The 18,436-nt window shown below is 42.0% G+C and overlaps 1 protein-coding gene across 17 annotated transcripts in view; it reads right to left on the bottom strand.

Annotated features, from left to right (window-relative positions):
* galt (galactose-1-phosphate uridylyltransferase) overlaps positions 1-18,436 on the bottom strand; it is a 135,150-nt gene that overhangs the window by 102,928 nt on the left and 13,786 nt on the right. For 10 of the 17 annotated variants that reach the window (XM_036936716.2, XM_036936715.2, XM_036936714.2 and 7 more), the window contains exons 4-5: positions 6,593-6,722; positions 1,541-1,597 (exon numbers count right to left, since the gene is read on the bottom strand). In XM_036936716.2, coding sequence (XP_036792611.2) covers positions 1,541-1,597; positions 6,593-6,722 — 187 coding nt within the window. Of the gene's footprint in view, positions 1-1,540; positions 1,598-6,592; positions 6,723-16,744; positions 18,339-18,436 lie in introns of those variants that run through there. The other 7 variants (XM_090191426.1, XM_090191424.1, XM_090191425.1 and 4 more) reach the window with 2 other exon arrangements.

The raw sequence follows: 18,436 nt of genomic DNA, 5'->3' as shown, positions 1-18,436 counted from the left end.
GTCATGCTGAAACAGGAAAGGGTATTCCCCAAACTGTTGCCACAAAGTTGGAAGCACAGAATCATCTAGAATGTCATTGTATGCTGTAGCGTTAAGATCTCCCTTCACTGGAACTAAGGGGCACGAAACATCAAACAGCCCAAAACCATCATTCCTCTTACACCAAACTTTACAGTGGGCACTATGCATTGGGGCAGGTAGCGTTCTCCTGGCATCTGCCAAACCCAGATTAGTCTGTCAGACTGCCAGATGGTGAAGCGTGACTCATCACTACAGAGAACATGTTTCCACTGCACCAGAGTCCAATGGCGGAGAACTTTACACCACTCCAGCTAACGCTTGGCATTGTGCATGGTGATTTTAGGCTTGTGTGCCTAAAATGGCTGCTCCATGGCTGCTCAGCCATGGAAACCCATTTCATGAAGCTTCCAACTAACAGTTATTATGCTGACGTTGCTCCAGAGGCAGTTTGGAACTCAGTAGTGAGTGTTGCAACCGAGGACAGACATTTTTTACGCGCTTCAGCACTCGGCGGTCCCGTTCTGTGAGCAACACATACTGAGCAGCTCATGTTATAGGCAAAAGTATGCTACATGGCAGACCAATCCGAACTCTCGGAATGTCCAGCCCAGCCATTATCTCAGCCAATCATGGCTAGCGGGAAGATTCCTTACTTTTTCTGTGTTTAGACCAACTAGGCATGTAATTTAACCATTTTATTTGTATTTACAGACTGCATACAAGTTTGTTATTAAGGCAAAGTTCACATGTTCCAGAAGGCACTTCTGCCCCAAAAAAAATTTTTGCAAAAAAAATAAATAAGTAGAAATGCCTTTCCTGTGAAGTAGTGACATGCAACATATATCTAATTTCCTGAAACTAGTCACAGATGTAGTGTATCTCACCAGAGAAAGCATCCTAGTGAGCAAAACAGTACCCCTCTTTCTCTGTCTGTGTAGGCCTATCTGATCTATTATGACATTGTTGCCTCCCATAGCATTGAATGCAAGGGAAGCCAGCGAGCATCTGGCCCCCCTTGATAAAAACAAAAAAACACACACACTTACAAGCTAATGTAGCAGGCTGTATTACAGTAGTGTACGGTCCAACAATATGACCATTATTACAGACTGCTGGAGGGTAATATACTGGACCGGTCTGCCTTGTTGTTCAATGGAGTCTAATGAAACCTCTCTTTCAGGAGTGGGTACCAGAGGATGGAACAGGCTGACTTACCTGACAGTGAGGATGGGGGTTGGAACAGGCTGACTTACCTGACAGTGAGGATGGGGTTTGGTACAGGCTGATTTACCTGGCAGTGAGGATGGGGGTTGGAACAGGCTGACTTACCTGGCAGTGAGGATGGGGGTTGGAACAGGCTGACTTACCTGGCAGTGAGGATGGGGGTTGGAACAGGCTGTCTTACCTGGCAGTGAGGATGGGGGTTGGAACAGGCTGGATTACCTGGCAGTGAGGATAGAGGTTGGAACAGGCTGGCTTACCTGGCAGTGAGGATGGGGGTTGGAACAGGCTGGCTTACCTGGCAGTGAGGATGGGGGTTGGAACAGCCCATCATGGCTCCTTTATTCTCAAAGATCTGAAACACAGTTAAAGACAGGTCTTAGTCTAGTATGGTAATCTAACACAGTTAAAGATAGGTCTTAGTCTAGTATGGTAATCTAATCATGGTTAAAGCCAGGTATGAACATAGGATTGTGATTACATTTCAGAGTCCCTGAAAAGACACAAGGATTCCCCCACCACACACCAACTACACACACACCCTGACCCCACCAACTACACACACACCCAACTACACACACATCCTGACCCCACCAACTACACACACACACCCTGACGCCACCAACTACACACACACCCTGACGCCACCAACTACACACACACCCTTACCCCACCAACTACACGCACACCCTGACCACACCAACTACACGCACACCCTGACCCCACCAACTACACACACACCCTGACACCACCAACTACACACACACACCCTGACCCCACCAACTACACACACACCCAACTACACACACACCCTGACCCCACCAACTAGACACACACACCCTGACGCCACCAACTACACACACACCCTGACCCCACCAACTACACACACACCCTGACCCCACCAACTACACACACACCCTGACCCCACCAACTACACACACACCCTGACCCCACAAACTACACACACACCCTGACCACACCAACTACACACACACCCTGACCCCACCAACTACACACACACCCTGACCCCACCAACTACACAAACACCCTGACGCCACCAACTACACACACACCCTGACCCCACCAACTACACACACACCCTGACCCCACCAACTACACACACACCCGGTGAGGAAGCATCCTGTTGGAGGGAGGTTAAAGACTTCCCCTGTCCGTCCCCAGAGGGTGATAGAAGACAGGAGGTTAAAGACTTCCCCTGTCCGTCCGCAGAGGGTGATAGAAGACAGGAGGTTAAAGACTTCCCCTGTCCGTCCGCAGAGGGTGATAGAAGACAGGAGGTTAAAGACTTCCCCTGTCCGTCCGCAGAGGGTGATAGAAGACAGGAGGTTAAAGACTTCCCCTGTCCGTCCGCAGAGGGTGATAGAAGACAGGAGGTTAAAGACTTCCCCTGTCCGTCCGCAGAGGGTGATAGAAGACAGGAGGTTAAAGACTTCCCCTGTCCGTCCGCAGAGGGTGATAGAAGACAGGAGGTTAAAGACTTCACCTGTCCGTCCGCAGAGGGTGATAGAAGACAGGAGGTTAAAGACGTCCCCTGTCCGTCCGCAGAGGGTGATAGTAGTAGTAAACTACATGAAAAAAAGGTACCTTAACTAAAAATAATAGAGCCTGTATATCACTTATAAGCAGGCGCGTAACATGCAGGTCAATTTGACCAATCACCCAATAATATACAATGGTTTTTAGGAGCATATACCTATGTGGGTGACTGAAAGATGAACGAGGTTCACACTCCAGTTCAGTTGGTGGCGGAAGGTAGCCAAGCAGTTAAGACGAGGCCAAGTGTTTAAAAGCGTTGGGCCATTAATTGAAAGGTCGCTGGTTCGAATCCCTGAGCTGACTAATAAAAACATATATGTTGATGAGCCCTTGAGCCCTTGCCCATAACTGATTATGTAAGTCGCTCTGGATAAGAGCTGTATATACACACCACCCTATATAACTACTGTCTATACACACCACCCTATATAACTACTGTCTATACACACCACCCTATATAACTACTGTCTACACACCATCCTATATAACTACTGTCTATACAAACCATTGTCTATATAACTACTCTCTATACTGTCTATACACACCATCCTATAATAACTACTGTCTATACTGTCAATACACACCATCCAATATAACTACTGTCTATATTGTCTATACTCACAATCCTATATAACTACTGTCTATACACACCATCCTGCATAACTACTGTCCATACTGTCTATGCACACCATCCTATGTAACTACTGTCTATACATACCATCCTGTATAACTACTGTCTATACACACCATCCTATATAACTACTGTCTATACACATCATCCTAAATAACTACTGTCTATACACACCATCCTGTATAACTACTGTCTATGTCTATACACACCATCCTAAATAACAACTCTCTACACACCATCCTATTATAACTACTGTCTATACACATCATTCTGTATAACTACTGTCTATACACAACATCCTGTATAACTACTGTCTATACACACCATCCTATATAACTACTGTCTATACACATCATTCTGTATAACTACTGTCTATACACAACATCCTGTATAACTACTGTCTATACACACCATCCTATATAACTACTGTCTATACACACCATCCTGTATAACTACTGTCCATACTGTCTATGCACACCATCCAATGTAACTACTGTCTATACATACCATCCTGTATAACTACTGTCTATACACACCATCCTATATAACTACTGTCTATACACATCATCCTAAATAACTACTGTCTATACACACCATCCTGTATAACTACTGTCTATGTCTATACACACCATCCTAAATAACAACTCTCTCTACACACCATCCTATATAACTACTGTCTATACACATCATTCTGTATAACTACTGTCTATACACAACATCCTGTATAACTACTGTCTATACACACCATCCTATATAATTACTGTCTATACACACCATCCTGTATAACTACTGTCTATACCCACCATCCTTTATAACTACTGTCTATACACACCATCCCATTATAACTACTGTCCATACTGTATATGCACACCATCCTAAATAACTGTCTATACACACACCATCCTCTACAACTACTGTCTCTACAAACCATACTATATAACTACTGTCTATACTGTCTATTAACACCATCCTATATAACTACTGTCTATACACACCATCCTGGATAACACTGTCTATACACACCATCATAAATAACTACTGTCTATATACACCATCCTCTACAACTACTGTCTCTACAAACACACCACCCTATATAATTACTGTCTACACACCATCCTATATAACAACTGTCTATACTGTCTATACACACCATCCAGTATACACCATCCCATATAATACTGGAGGCTGAGACAGGAGGGGTCAGGAGACACTGTGGACAGTAGTTATATAGGATGGTGTGTTATAATACTGTCTATACACACCATCCTGTATAAATCAAATCAAATCAAATCAAATTTTATTTGTCACATACACATGGTTAGCAGATGTTAATGCGAGTGTAGCAAAATGCTTGTGCTTCTAGTTCCGACAATGCAGTAATAACCAACTGTATAACTGTATAACTACTGTCCATACTGTCCATACTGTCTATGCACACCAACCTATATAACTACTGTCTATACACACCATCCTATTTAAATACTGTCTATACACACCATCCTAAATAACTACTGTCTATACACACCATCCTGTATAACTACTTTCCATACTGTCTGTGCACATCATCCTATATAACTACTGTCTATACACACCATCCTGTATAACTACTGTCTATACACACCATCCTGTATAACTACTGTCTATACACACCATCCTATATAAATACTGTCTATACACACCATCCTAAATAACTACCGTCTATACACACCATCCTGTATAACTACTTTCCATACTGTCTATACACACCATCCTATATAACTACTGTCTACACACCATCCTATATAACTACTGTCTATACACACCATCCTGTATAACTACTGTCTATACACACCATCTTATATAACTACTTTCTATACACACCATCGTATATAACTACTGTCTATACACACCATCCTATATAACTACTGTCTATACACACCATCCTATATAACTATTGTCTACACACCATCGTATATAACTACTGTCTATACACACCATCCTATATAACTACTGTCTATACACACCATCCTATATAACTACTGTCTACACACCATCCTATATAACTATTGTCTACACACCATCCTATATAACTACTGTCTATACACACCATCCTATATAACTACTGTCTATACACACCATCCTATATAACTACTGTCTATACTGTCTATACACACCATCCTATATAAATACTGTCTATACACACCATCCTAAATAACTACTGTCTACACACCATCCTATATAACTAATGTCTATACACACCATCCTGTATAACTACTGTCTATACACACCATCTTATATAACTACTTTCTATACACACCATCGTATATAACTAAAGTCTATACACACCATCCTATATAACTACTGTCTATACACACCATCCTATATAACTATTGTCTACACACCATCCTATATAACTACTGTCTATACACACCATCCTATATAACTACTGTCTATACACACCATCCTATATAACTACTGTCTATACACACCATCCTATATAACTACTGTCTACACACCATCCTATATAACTATTGTCTACACCATCCTATATAACTACTGTCTATACACACCATCCTATATAACTACTGTCTATACACACCATCCTATATAACTACTGTCTATACTGTCTATACACACCATCCTTTATAACTACTGTCTATACTGTCTAACCCTAACCCCTCCTATATAACTACTGCTGTACATACCTTTTCTATTCATATACTGTCTATACACACAAATATATACATGCATGCACAGCATGTATGTATGTTATGCCGGACTCGTTCTGATATGTGTGTGTATTGTTTTGTATTGTTAGCTATCCTGCCCCCTTGAGGATAGAAACATAAGCATTTCACCTGCGATAACATCTGCAAAATGTGTACGACTAATCAATTGGATTTAACATCCGATGGTCTGTGAATCTCCTGGCTAAAGGCCTTCTCTATGGTTTGTTGTATCCGTCCATGTTGACAGCAACCCTCCTCTGCCCTCGTGCTTCCCAGGGTGAGAAAGTCATAAAGGGAATAACAGGATTAACACCTGGAGACAGATGTATCAAAGTAGGAGTGCTGATCTCTGATCCGTTCTCCCTTTTAATCGTAATGAATAAGATGATATGGACTGGGGGACCTGATCCTAGACCAGCACTCCTACTCAGTCACTTTGTAGACCAGACCTTACCTGGACCCAGGGGTAGGTGGAGCCTAGATCCACCATCAGTTCTGCCCACTTGTCAATTACTTTGATGATGTCAGGAAGCGTCATGAGAGGCAGTGTGACGTCAGACCAGGGGTGGAAACACATCACCTTGCTGACAAACAAACAACAACAATAAACAACATCACCTTGCTGACAAACAACATTGCATAACCTTACTGAGAAACAAAATCACATAACCTTGTTGACAAACATCATCATCACATCACCTTGCTGACAATCATCATCATCACATCACCTTGCTGACAAACATCACATCACCTTGCAGACAAACGACATCATCACATCACCTTGCTGACAAACAACAACATCACATTGCCTTGCTGACAAACATCATCACATCACCTTGCTGACAAACAACAACATCACATTGCCTTGCTGACAAACAACATCATCACATCACCTTGCTGACAAACATCATCACATCACCTTGCTGACAAACATCATCACATCGCCTTGCTGACAAACAACAACATCACATTGCCTTGCTGACAAACAACATCATCACATCACCTTGCTGACAAACATCATCACATCACCTTGCTGACAAACATCATCACATCGCCTTGCTGACAAACATCATCACATCACCTTGCTGACAAACATCATCACATCACCTTGCTGACAAACATCATCACATCACCTTGCTGACAAACATCATCACATCACCTTGCTGACAAACATCATCACATCACCTTGCTGACAAACAACATCATCACATCACCTTGCTAACAAACATCATCACATCACCTTGCTGACAAACAACATAATCACATCACCTTGCTGACAAACAACATCATCACATCACCTTGCTGACAAACATCATCACATCACCTTGCTGACAATCATCACATCACCTTGCTGACAAACAACAACATCACATCACCTTGCTGATAAACATCATCACATCACCTTGCTGACAAACATCATCACATCACCTTGCTGACAAACAACATCATCACATCACCTTGCTGACAAACATCATCACATCACCTTGCTGACAAACAACATCATCACATCACCTTGCTGACAAACAACAACATCACATTGCCTTGCTGACAATCATCACATCACCTTGCTGACAAACAACAACATCACATCGCCTTGCTGACAAACAACATCACATCACCTTGCTGACAAACATCATCACATCACCTTGCTGACAAACATCATCACATCACATTGCTGACAAACAACAACATCACATCACCTTGCTGACAAACAACATCACCTTGCTGACAAACATCATCACATCACCTTGCTGACAAACAACATCATCACATCACCTTGCTGACAAACATCATCACATCACCTTGCTGACAAACATCATCATCACATCACCTTGCTGACAAACATCATCACATTACCTTGCTGACAAACATCATCACATCACCTTGCTGACAAACAACATCATCACATCACCTTGCTGACAAACATCATCATCACATCACCTTGCTGACAAACAACAACATCACATTGCCTTGCTGAAAAACAACATCATCACATCACCTTGCTGACAAACAACATCATCACATCACCTTGCTGACAAACATCATCACATCACCTTGCTGACAAACAACATCATCACATCACCTTGCTGACAAACAACAACATCACATTGCCTTGCTGACAAACATCATCACATCACATTGCTGACAAACATCATCACATCACCTTGCTGACAAACAACAACATCACATTGCCTTGCTGACAAACATCATCACATCACCTTGCTGACAAACAACATCACATCACCTTGCTGACAAACATCATCACATCACCTTGCTGACAAACAACATCATCACATCACCTTGCTGACAAACAACAACATCACATTGCCTTGCTGACAAACATCATCACATCACCTTGCTGAGAAACAACATCATCACATCACCTTACTGACAAACAACAACATCACATTGCCTTGCTGACAAACATCACATCACCTTGCTGACAAACAACAACATCACATTGCCTTGCTGACAAACATCATCACATCACCTTGCTGACAAACATCATCACATCACCTTGCTGACAAACATCACATCACCTTGCTGACAAACATCATCATCACATCACCTTGCTGACAAACATCATCATCACATCACCTTGCTGACAAACATCATCACATCACCTTGCTGACAAACAACAACATCACATTACCTTGCTGACAAACAACATCATCACATCACCTTGCTGACAAACATCATCATCACATCACCTTGCTGACAAACATCATCACAACACCTTGCTGACAAACATCATCACATCACCTTGCTGACAAACAACATCATCACATCACCTTGCTGACAAACAACATCACATCACCTTGCTGACAAACATCATCATCACATCACCTTGCTGACAAACAACAACATCACATTGCCTTGCTGACAAACAACATCATCACATCACCTTGCTGACAAACAACATCATCACATCACCTTGCTGACAAACAACATCATCACATCACCTTGCTGACAAACATCATCATCACATCACCTTGCTGACAAACATCATCACATCACCTTGCTGACAAACAACATCATCACATCACCTTGCTGACAAACATCATCACATCACCTTGCTGACAAACATCATCACATCACCTTGCTGACAAACATCATCACATCACCTTGCTGACAAACAACAACATCACATTGCCTTGCTGACAAACATCATCACATCACCTTGCTGACAAACAACAACATCACATTGCCTTGCTGACAAACAACATCACATCACCTTGCTGACAAACATCATCACATCACCTTGCTGACAAACAACAACATCACATTGCTGACAAACAACATCACATCACCTTGCTGAGAAACAACATCATCACATCACCTTGCTGACAAACAACAACATCACATTGCCTTGCTGACAAACATCATCACATCACCTTGCTGACAAACAACAACATCACATTGCCTTGCTGACAAACAACATCATCACATCACCTTGCTGACAAACAACAACATCACATCACCTTGCTGACAAACATCATCACATCACCTTGCTGACAAACAACAACATCACATTGCTGACAAACAACATCACATCACCTTGCTGAGAAACAACATCATCACATCACCTTGCTGACAAACAACAACATCACATCACCTTGCTGACAAACATCATCACATCACCTTGCTGACAAACAACAACATCACATTGCTGACAAACAACATCACACCACCTTGCTGAGAAACAACATCATCACATCACCTTGCTGACAAACAACAAAATCGCATCACCTTGCTGAGAAACAACATCACATCACCTTGCTGAGAAACAACAACACATCACCTTGCTGAGAAACAACATCATCACATCACCTTGCTGAGAAACAACAACACATCACCTTGCTGACAAACAACATCATCACATCACCTTGCTGACAAACAACATCATCACATCACCTTGCTGAGAAACAACAACACATCACCTTGCTGAGAAACAACATCACATCACCTTGCTGAGAAACAACAACACATCACCTTGCTGACAAACAACATCATCACATCACCTTGCTGACAAACATCATCACATCACCTTGCTGACAAACAACATCATCACATCACCTTGCTGACAAACAACATCATCACATCACCTTGCTGACAAACATCAACACATCACCTTGCTGACAAACAACATCATCACATCACCTTGCTGACAAACAACATCATCACATCACCTTGCTGACAAACAACATCATCACATCACCTTGCTGACAAACAACATCATCACATCACCTTGCTGACAAACAACAAAATCGCATCACCTTGCTGACAAACAACAAGCCCCCAGGTAACTATCCAACTATTATTAATTTGTTAGATATGTCCAACAGCATAATACCAGAGGCAGATACTGTAATATTCACTGTATGAACTACAATAGTCTATCTGGTAAGAAGACCTTGTCATATACCGGTGCTGTTGAGTGGAACAAACTACCACATCAACTCAAAGCCATACAAACCATCACCACTTTTAAAATAATGTCAAAGCTGGCTGCAGATTGAACAGTATAATCAAAACATATGAGACACAATGGAAATAAGTACCCAACTTTATTGCGCAACCCGGTTAAAATAAATACATCTTGGTACATACAGTGGGGCAAAAAAGTATTTAGTCAGCCACCAATTGTGCAAGTTCTTCCACTTAAAAAGAGGAGAGAGGCCTGTAATTTTCATCATAGGTACACTTCAACTATGACAGACAAAATGAGAAAAAAAATCCAGAATATCACATTGTAGGATTTTTTATGAATTTATTTGCAAATTATGGTGGAAAATAAGTATTTGATCACCTACAAACAAGCAAGATTTCTGGCTCTCACAGACCTGTAACAACTTCTTTAAGAGGCTCCTCTGTCCTCCACTCGTTACCTGTATTAATGGCACCAGTTTGAACTTCTTATCAGTATATAAGACAAGTGTCCACAACCTCAAACAGTCACACTCCAAACTCCACTATGGCCAACACCAAAGAGTTGTCAAAGGACACCAGAAACAAAATTATAGACCTGCACCAGGCTGGGAAGACTGAATCTGCAATAGGTAAGCAGCTTGGTTTGAAGAAATCAACTGTGGGAGGGAGCAATTATTAGGAAATGGAAGACATACAAGACCACTGTTAATCTCCCTCGATCTGGGGCTCCACGCAACATCTCACCCCGTGGGGTCAAAATGATCACAAGAACGATGAGCAAAAATCCCAGACCCACACGGGGGGACCTAGTGAATGACCTGCAGAGAGCTGGGACCAAAGTAACAGCCTACCATCAGTAACACATTACGCCGCCAGGGACTCATATCCTGCAGTGCCAGACGTGTCCCCCTGCTTAAGCCAGTACATGTCCAGGCCCGTCTGAAGTTTGCTAGAGAGCATTTGGGGTGGCAGGGTAGCCTAGTGGTTAGAGCATTGGACTAGTAACCGGAAGGTTGCAAATTCAAACCCCCGAGCTGACAAGGTACAAATCTGTCGTTCTGCCCCTGAACAGGCAGTTAACCCACTGTTCCTAGGCCATCATTGAAAATAAGAATTTGTTCTTAACTGACCTAGTTAAATAAAGGTAAAAAAATAAATAAAAAAAATGGATGATCCAGAAAAAGATTGGGAGAATGTCATATGGTCAGATGAAACCAAAATATAACTTTTTGGTAAAAACTCAACTCGTCATGTTTGGAGGACAAAGAATGCTGAGTTGCATCCAAAGAACACCATACCTACTTTGAAGCATGGGGGTGGAAACGTCATGCTTTGGAGCTGTTTTTCTGCAAAGGGACCAGGACGACTGATCCGCGTAAAGGAAAGAATGAATGGGGCCATGTATCGTGAGATTTTGAGTGAAAACCTCCTTCCATCAGCAAGGGCATTGAAGATGAAATGTGGCTGGGTCTTTCAGCATGACAATGATCTCAAACACACCACCCGGGCAACGAAGGAGTGGCTTCGTAAGAAGCATTTCAAGGTCCTGGAGTGGCCTAGCCAGTCTCCAGATCTCAACCCCATAGAAAATCTTTGGAGGGAGTTGAAAGTCCGTGTTGCTCTAGAGGAGATCTGCATGGAGGAATGGGCCAAAATACCAGCAACAGCCCCAAAACATCACTACTCTAGGAGTGGAGATCTGCATGGAGGAATGGGCCAAAATACCAGCAACAGCCCCAAAACATCACTGCTCTAGGAGTGGAGATCTGCATGGAGGAATGGGCCAAAATAGCAGCAACAGTGTGAAGACTTACAGAAAACATTGGACCTCTGACATTGCCAACAAAGGGTATATAACAAACTATTGAGATAAACTTTTGTTATTGACCAAATACTTATTTTCCACCATAATTTGCTAATAAATTCATTAAAAATCCTACAATGTGATTTTCTGGAGAAAAAAAATCTCATTTTGTCTGTCATAGTTTAAGTGTACCTATGATGAAAATTACAGGCCTCTCTCATCTTTTTAAGTGGGAGAACTTGCACAATTGGTGGCTGACTAAATACTTTTTTTGCCCCACAGTATATATACAGTTGAAGTCGGAGGTTTACATACACCTTAGCCAAATACATTTAAACTCCTGAATTCCTGACATTTAATCCTAATAAAAATTCCTTATTTTAGGTCAGTTAGGATCACCACTTTATTTTAAGAATGTGAAATGTCAGAATAATAGTAGAGAGAATTACTTATTTAAGCTTTCTTTCATCACATTCCCTGTGGGTCAGAAGTTTACATTAGTATTTGGTAGCATTGCCTTTAAATTGTTTAACTTGGGTCAAATGTTTCAGGTATCCTTCCACAAGCTTCCCACAATACGTTGGGTGAATTTTGGTCTATTCCTCCTGACAGAGCTGGTGTAACTGAGTCAAGTTTGTAGGCCTCCTTACTCGCACACGCTTTTTCAGTTCTACCCACACATTTTCTAAAGGATTAAGGTCAGGGCATGGTGATGGCCACTCCAATACCTTGACTTCGTTGTCCTTAAGCCATTTTGCTACAACTTTGGAAGTATGCTTGGGGTCATTGTCCATTTGGAAGACCCATTTGCGACCAAGCTTTAACTTCCTAACTGATGTCTTGCGATGTTGCTTCAATATATCCACATAATTTTCCTCCCTCGTGATGCCATCTATTTTGTGAAGTGCACCAGTCCCTCCTGCAGCAAAGCACCCCCACAACATGATGCTGCCACCCCCGTGCTTCACGGTTGGGATGGTGTTCTTCGGCTTGCAAGCCTCCCCCTTTTTCCTCCAAACATAACGATGGTCATTATGGCCAAACAGTTCTATTTTTGTTTCATCAGACCAGAGGACATTTCTCCAAAAAGTACGATCTTTGTCCCCATGTGCAGTTGCAAAGCTTTTTTATGGCGGTTTTGGAGCAGTGGCTTCTTCCTTGCTGAGCGGCCTTTCAGGTTATGTCGATGTTGGACTCGTTTTACTGTGGATATATTTACTTTTGTACCTGTTTCCTCCAGCATCTTCACAAGGTCCTCTGCTGTTGTTCTGGGAATGATTTGCACTTTTCACACCAAACTACTAGGAGACAGAATGAGTCTTTTTCCTGAGAGGTATGATGGCTGTGTGGTCACATGGTGTTTATACTTGCGTACTATCGTTTGTACAGATGAACATGGTACCTTCAGGCGTTTAGAAACTGCTCCCAAGAATGAACCAGACTTGTCGAGGTCTACATTTTTCTGAGGTCTTGGCTGATTTCTTTTGATTTTCCCATGATGTCAAGCAAAGAGGCACTGAGTATGAAGGTAGGCCTTGAAATACATTCACAGGTACACCTCCAATTGACTCAAATTATGTAAATTAGCCTATCAGAAGCTTCTAAAGCCATGACATAATTTTCTGGAATTTTCCAAGCTGTTTAAAGGCACAGTCAACTTAATGTATGTGAACTTCTGACCCACTGGAATTGTGACACAGTGACTTATAAGTGAAATAATCTGTCTTTAAACAATTGTTGTAAGACGAAGTAGATGTCCTAACCGATTTGGCAAAACTATAGTTTGTTAACAAAACATTTGTGGAGTGGTTGAAAAATGAGTTTTAATGACTCCAACCTAAGTAATGACTCCAACCTATCTTCCGACTTCAACACTATGTACAGTGCCTTGCGAAAGTATTCGGCCCCCTTGAACTTTGAGACCTTTTGCCACATTTCAGGCTTCAAACATAAAGATATAAAACTGTATTTTTTTGTGAAGAATCAACAACAAGTGGGACACAATCATGAAGTGGAACGACATTTATTGGATATTTCAAAAATGTTTAACAAATCAAAAACTGAAAAATTGGGCGTGCAAAATTATTCAGCCCCCTTAAGTTAATACTTTGTAGCGCCACCTTTTGCTGCGATTACAGCTGTAAGTCGCTTGGGGTATGTCTCTATCAGTTTTGCACATCGAGAGACTGACATTTTTTCCCATTCCTCCTTGCAAAACAGCTCGAGCTCAGTGAGGTTGGATGGAGAGCATTTGTGAACAGCAGTTTTCAGTTCTTTCCACAGATTCTCGATTGGATTCAGGTCTGGACTTTGACTTGGCCATTCTAACACCTGGATATGTTTATTTTTGAACCATTCCATTGTAGATTTTGCTTTATGTTTTGGATCATTGTCTTGTTGGAAGACAAAACTCCGTCCCAGTCTCAGGTCTTTTGCAGACTCCATCAGGTTTTCTTCCAGAATGGTCCTGTATTTGGCTCCATCCATCTTCCCATCAATTTTAACCATCTTCCCTGTCCCTGCTGAAGAAAAGCAGGCCCAAACCATGATGCTGCCACCACCATGTTTGACAGTGTGTTCATTGTGATGAGCTGTGTTGCTTTTACGCCAAACATAACGTTTTGCATTGTTGCCAAAAAGTTCAATTTTGGTTTCATCTGACCAGAGCACCTTCTTCCACATGTTTGGTGTGTCTCCCAGGTGGCTTGTGGCAAACTTTAAACGACACTTTTTATGGATATCTTTAAGAAATGGCTTTCTTCTTGCCACTCTTCCGTAAAGGCCAGATTTGTGCAATATACGACTGATTGTTGTCCTATGGACAGAGTCTCCCACCTCAGCTGTAGATCTCTGCAGTTCATCCAGAGTGATCATGGGCCTCTTGGCTGCATCTCTGATCAGTCTTCTCCTTGTATGAGCTGAAAGTTTAGAGGGACGGCCAGGCCTTGGTAGATTTGCAGTGGTCTGATTCTCCTTCCATTTCAATATTATCGCTTGCACAGTGCTCCTTGGGATGTTTAAAGCTTGGGAAATCTGTTTGTATCCAAATCCGGCTTTAAACTTCTTCACAACAGTATCTCGGACCTGCCTGGTGTGTTCCTTGTTCTTCATGATGCTCTCTGCGCTTTTAACGGACCTCTGAGACTATCACAGTGCAGGTGCATTTATACAGAGACTTCATTACACACAGGTGGATTGTATTTATCATCATTAGTCATTTAGGTCAACATTGGATCATTCAGAGATCCTCACTGAACTTCTGGAGAGAGTTTGCTGCACTGAAAGTAAAGGGGCTGAATAATTTTGCACACCCAATTTTTCAGTTTTTGATTTGTTAAAAAAGTTTGAAATATCCAATAAATGTCGTTCCACTTCATGATTGTGTCCCACTTGTTGTTGATTCTTCACAAAAAAAAACAGTTTTATATCTTTATGTTTGAAGCCTGAAATGTGGCAAAAGGTCGCAAAGTTCAAAGGGGCCGAATACTTTCGCAAGGCACTGTATATATGTAGGTAGGTAGACAGGCAGATAGATAGATATTTATTCTACCTTTATTTAACTAGGCAAGTCAGTTAAGAACAAATTCTTATTTTCAATGACGGTCTAGGAACAGTGGAACACACTCGAAGCATTGTTACCCATCGCTCCACAAAAGCCGCGGCCCTTGCAGCGCAAGGGGAATAACTACTCCAAATGTAAAAGCGAGTGACGTTTGAAACAGTATTAGCGCACACCCAGCTAACTAGCTAGCCATTTCACATTGGTTACACCAGCCATTAGGCTGATAGGCTTGAAGTCATAAACAGCGCTGTGCTTGCGAAGAGCTGCTGGCAAAACGCAATAAAGTGCTGTTTGAATGAATGATTACGGGCCTGCTGCGGCTCAGTCAGACTGCTCTATCAAATCAGACTTAATTATAACATAATAACACACAGAAATACGAGCCTTTGGTCATTAATATGATCGAATCCGGAAACTATCATTTCGAAAACAAAACGTTAATTATTTCAGTGAAATACGAAACCGTTCGGTATTTTATCTAAAGGGTGGCATCCCTAAGTCTAAATATTCTTGTTACATTGCACAACCTTCAATGTATGTCATAATTACATAAAATTCTGGCAAATTAGTTCACAATGAGCCAGGCAGCCCAAACTGTTGCATATACCCTGACTATGCGTGCAATGAACGCAAGAGAAGTGACACAATTTCACCTGGTTAATATTGCCTGCTAAACTGGTTTAGTAGTTATAACTAGTGATTATGATTGATTGTTTTTTATAAGATAAGTTTAATGCTAGCTAGCAATTTAACTTGGCTTCTACTGCATTCGTGTAACAGGCAGGCTACTCGTGGAGTGCAATGGTTAGAGCGTTGGACTGGTTAACTGTGCGGTAGCAAGATTGGAACCCCTGAGCTGACAAGGTGAAAATCTGTCGTTCTGCCCCTGAAGAAGGCAGTTAACCCACAGTTCCTAGGCCATCATTGAAAATAAGAATTTGTTCTTAGCTGACTTGCCTAGTTAATTTTTTTTTTTTTTTAAATCCTATTGTTTTAAATAATCGGAAATCGGCGCCCAAAAATACAGATTTCCGATTGTTATGAAAACTTGAAATCGGCCCTAATTAAATCGTCGATTCAGATAAATCGGTCGACCTCTAATCTGTAGCATCCGCATTTGTGGGTTGAATTACAGGCTCAAAATGGCCAGAAACAAATAACTTTCTTCTGAAACTCGTCAGTCGATTCTTGTTCTGAGAAATGAAGGCTATTCCATGCGAGAACTTTACAAGAAACTGAAGATCTCGTACAACGCAGTGTACTACTCCCTTCACAGAACAGTACAAACTGGCGCTAACCAGAATAGAAAGAGGAGTGGGAGGCCCCGGTGCACAACTGAGCAAGAGGACAAGTACATTAGAGTGTCTAGTTTGAGAAACAAATGCCTCACATTACCTCAACTGGCAGCTTCATTAAATAGTACCCGCAAAACACCAGTCTCAATGTCAATAGTGAAGAGGCGACTCCGGGATGCTGGCCTTCTAGGCAGTCCTCAACTGGCAGCTTCAATACCCTACCCTAACATAAAATATCTTACTCTACCAACCCTACCTTAACATAAAATATTATACCCTACCATAATATAAAATATCCTACCCTACCAACCCTACTATACCATAACATAAAATATTATACCCTACCATAATATAAAATAGTATACCCTACCAACCCTACTCTACCATAACATAAATTATCTACCCTACCATACATAACATACAATATTCTACCCTACCATAAAATATCCTACCCTACACTACATACAATAAAATAGCTTACCATACATACCATAATATGAAAGATTCTACCCTGGGACCTCCCGAGTGGCGCAGTGGTCTCTATAGCTGTGCCACTAGAGACTCTGGGTTCGAGTCCAGGCTCTGCCGTAATCGGCCATGTCCAGGAGACCCATGGGGCGGCGCACAATTGGCCCAGTGTCCGGGTTAGGGGAGGGTTTGGCCGGCAGGGATGCCCTCGTCACGCACTAGTAACTCTTGTGGCGGGCCGGGCGCAGTGCACGCGGACACGATCGCCAGGTGCATGGTGTTTCCTCCGACACATTGGTGCGGCTGGCTTCCGGGTTAAGTGGGCATCGTGTCAAGAAGCAGTGCGGCTTGGTTGGGTTGTGTTGCGGAAGACGCATGGCTCTCGACCTTCGTCTCTCCCGAGTTCGTAAGAGAGTTGCAGCGATGAGACAAGACTGTAAATACCAATAGGATACCATGAAATTGGGGAGAAAACAGGGTAAAAAAAAAAAAAAGTCCTGGGCTCAGAGAATGCAGAGTGAAAAGGCCTCGTAGTTTCTTTAATAATTCAGCACACCTTGTGTCTGGGCTACATGTTAATATATCCTCAGCTTTGAGATCCTCAAGGTCTGGTCTTGGATTCTTTAGACAGCGTCGCCACCTAGTGGTCATAGCTGATTAGAAACTAAAGCAGGAATAATGTTGTCTTCAATTTGCCTCCCAAGAGGTGTTTAAAGAAACATCATAAGTTATATTTGT

Source organism: Oncorhynchus mykiss, chromosome 12 (genome assembly GCF_057628025.1).
Source record: "Oncorhynchus mykiss isolate SJ-2025 chromosome 12, ASM5762802v1, whole genome shotgun sequence".
Lineage (NCBI taxonomy): Eukaryota > Metazoa > Chordata > Actinopteri > Salmoniformes > Salmonidae > Oncorhynchus > Oncorhynchus mykiss.
This window is presented reverse-complemented; position numbering and strand designations above follow the sequence as displayed.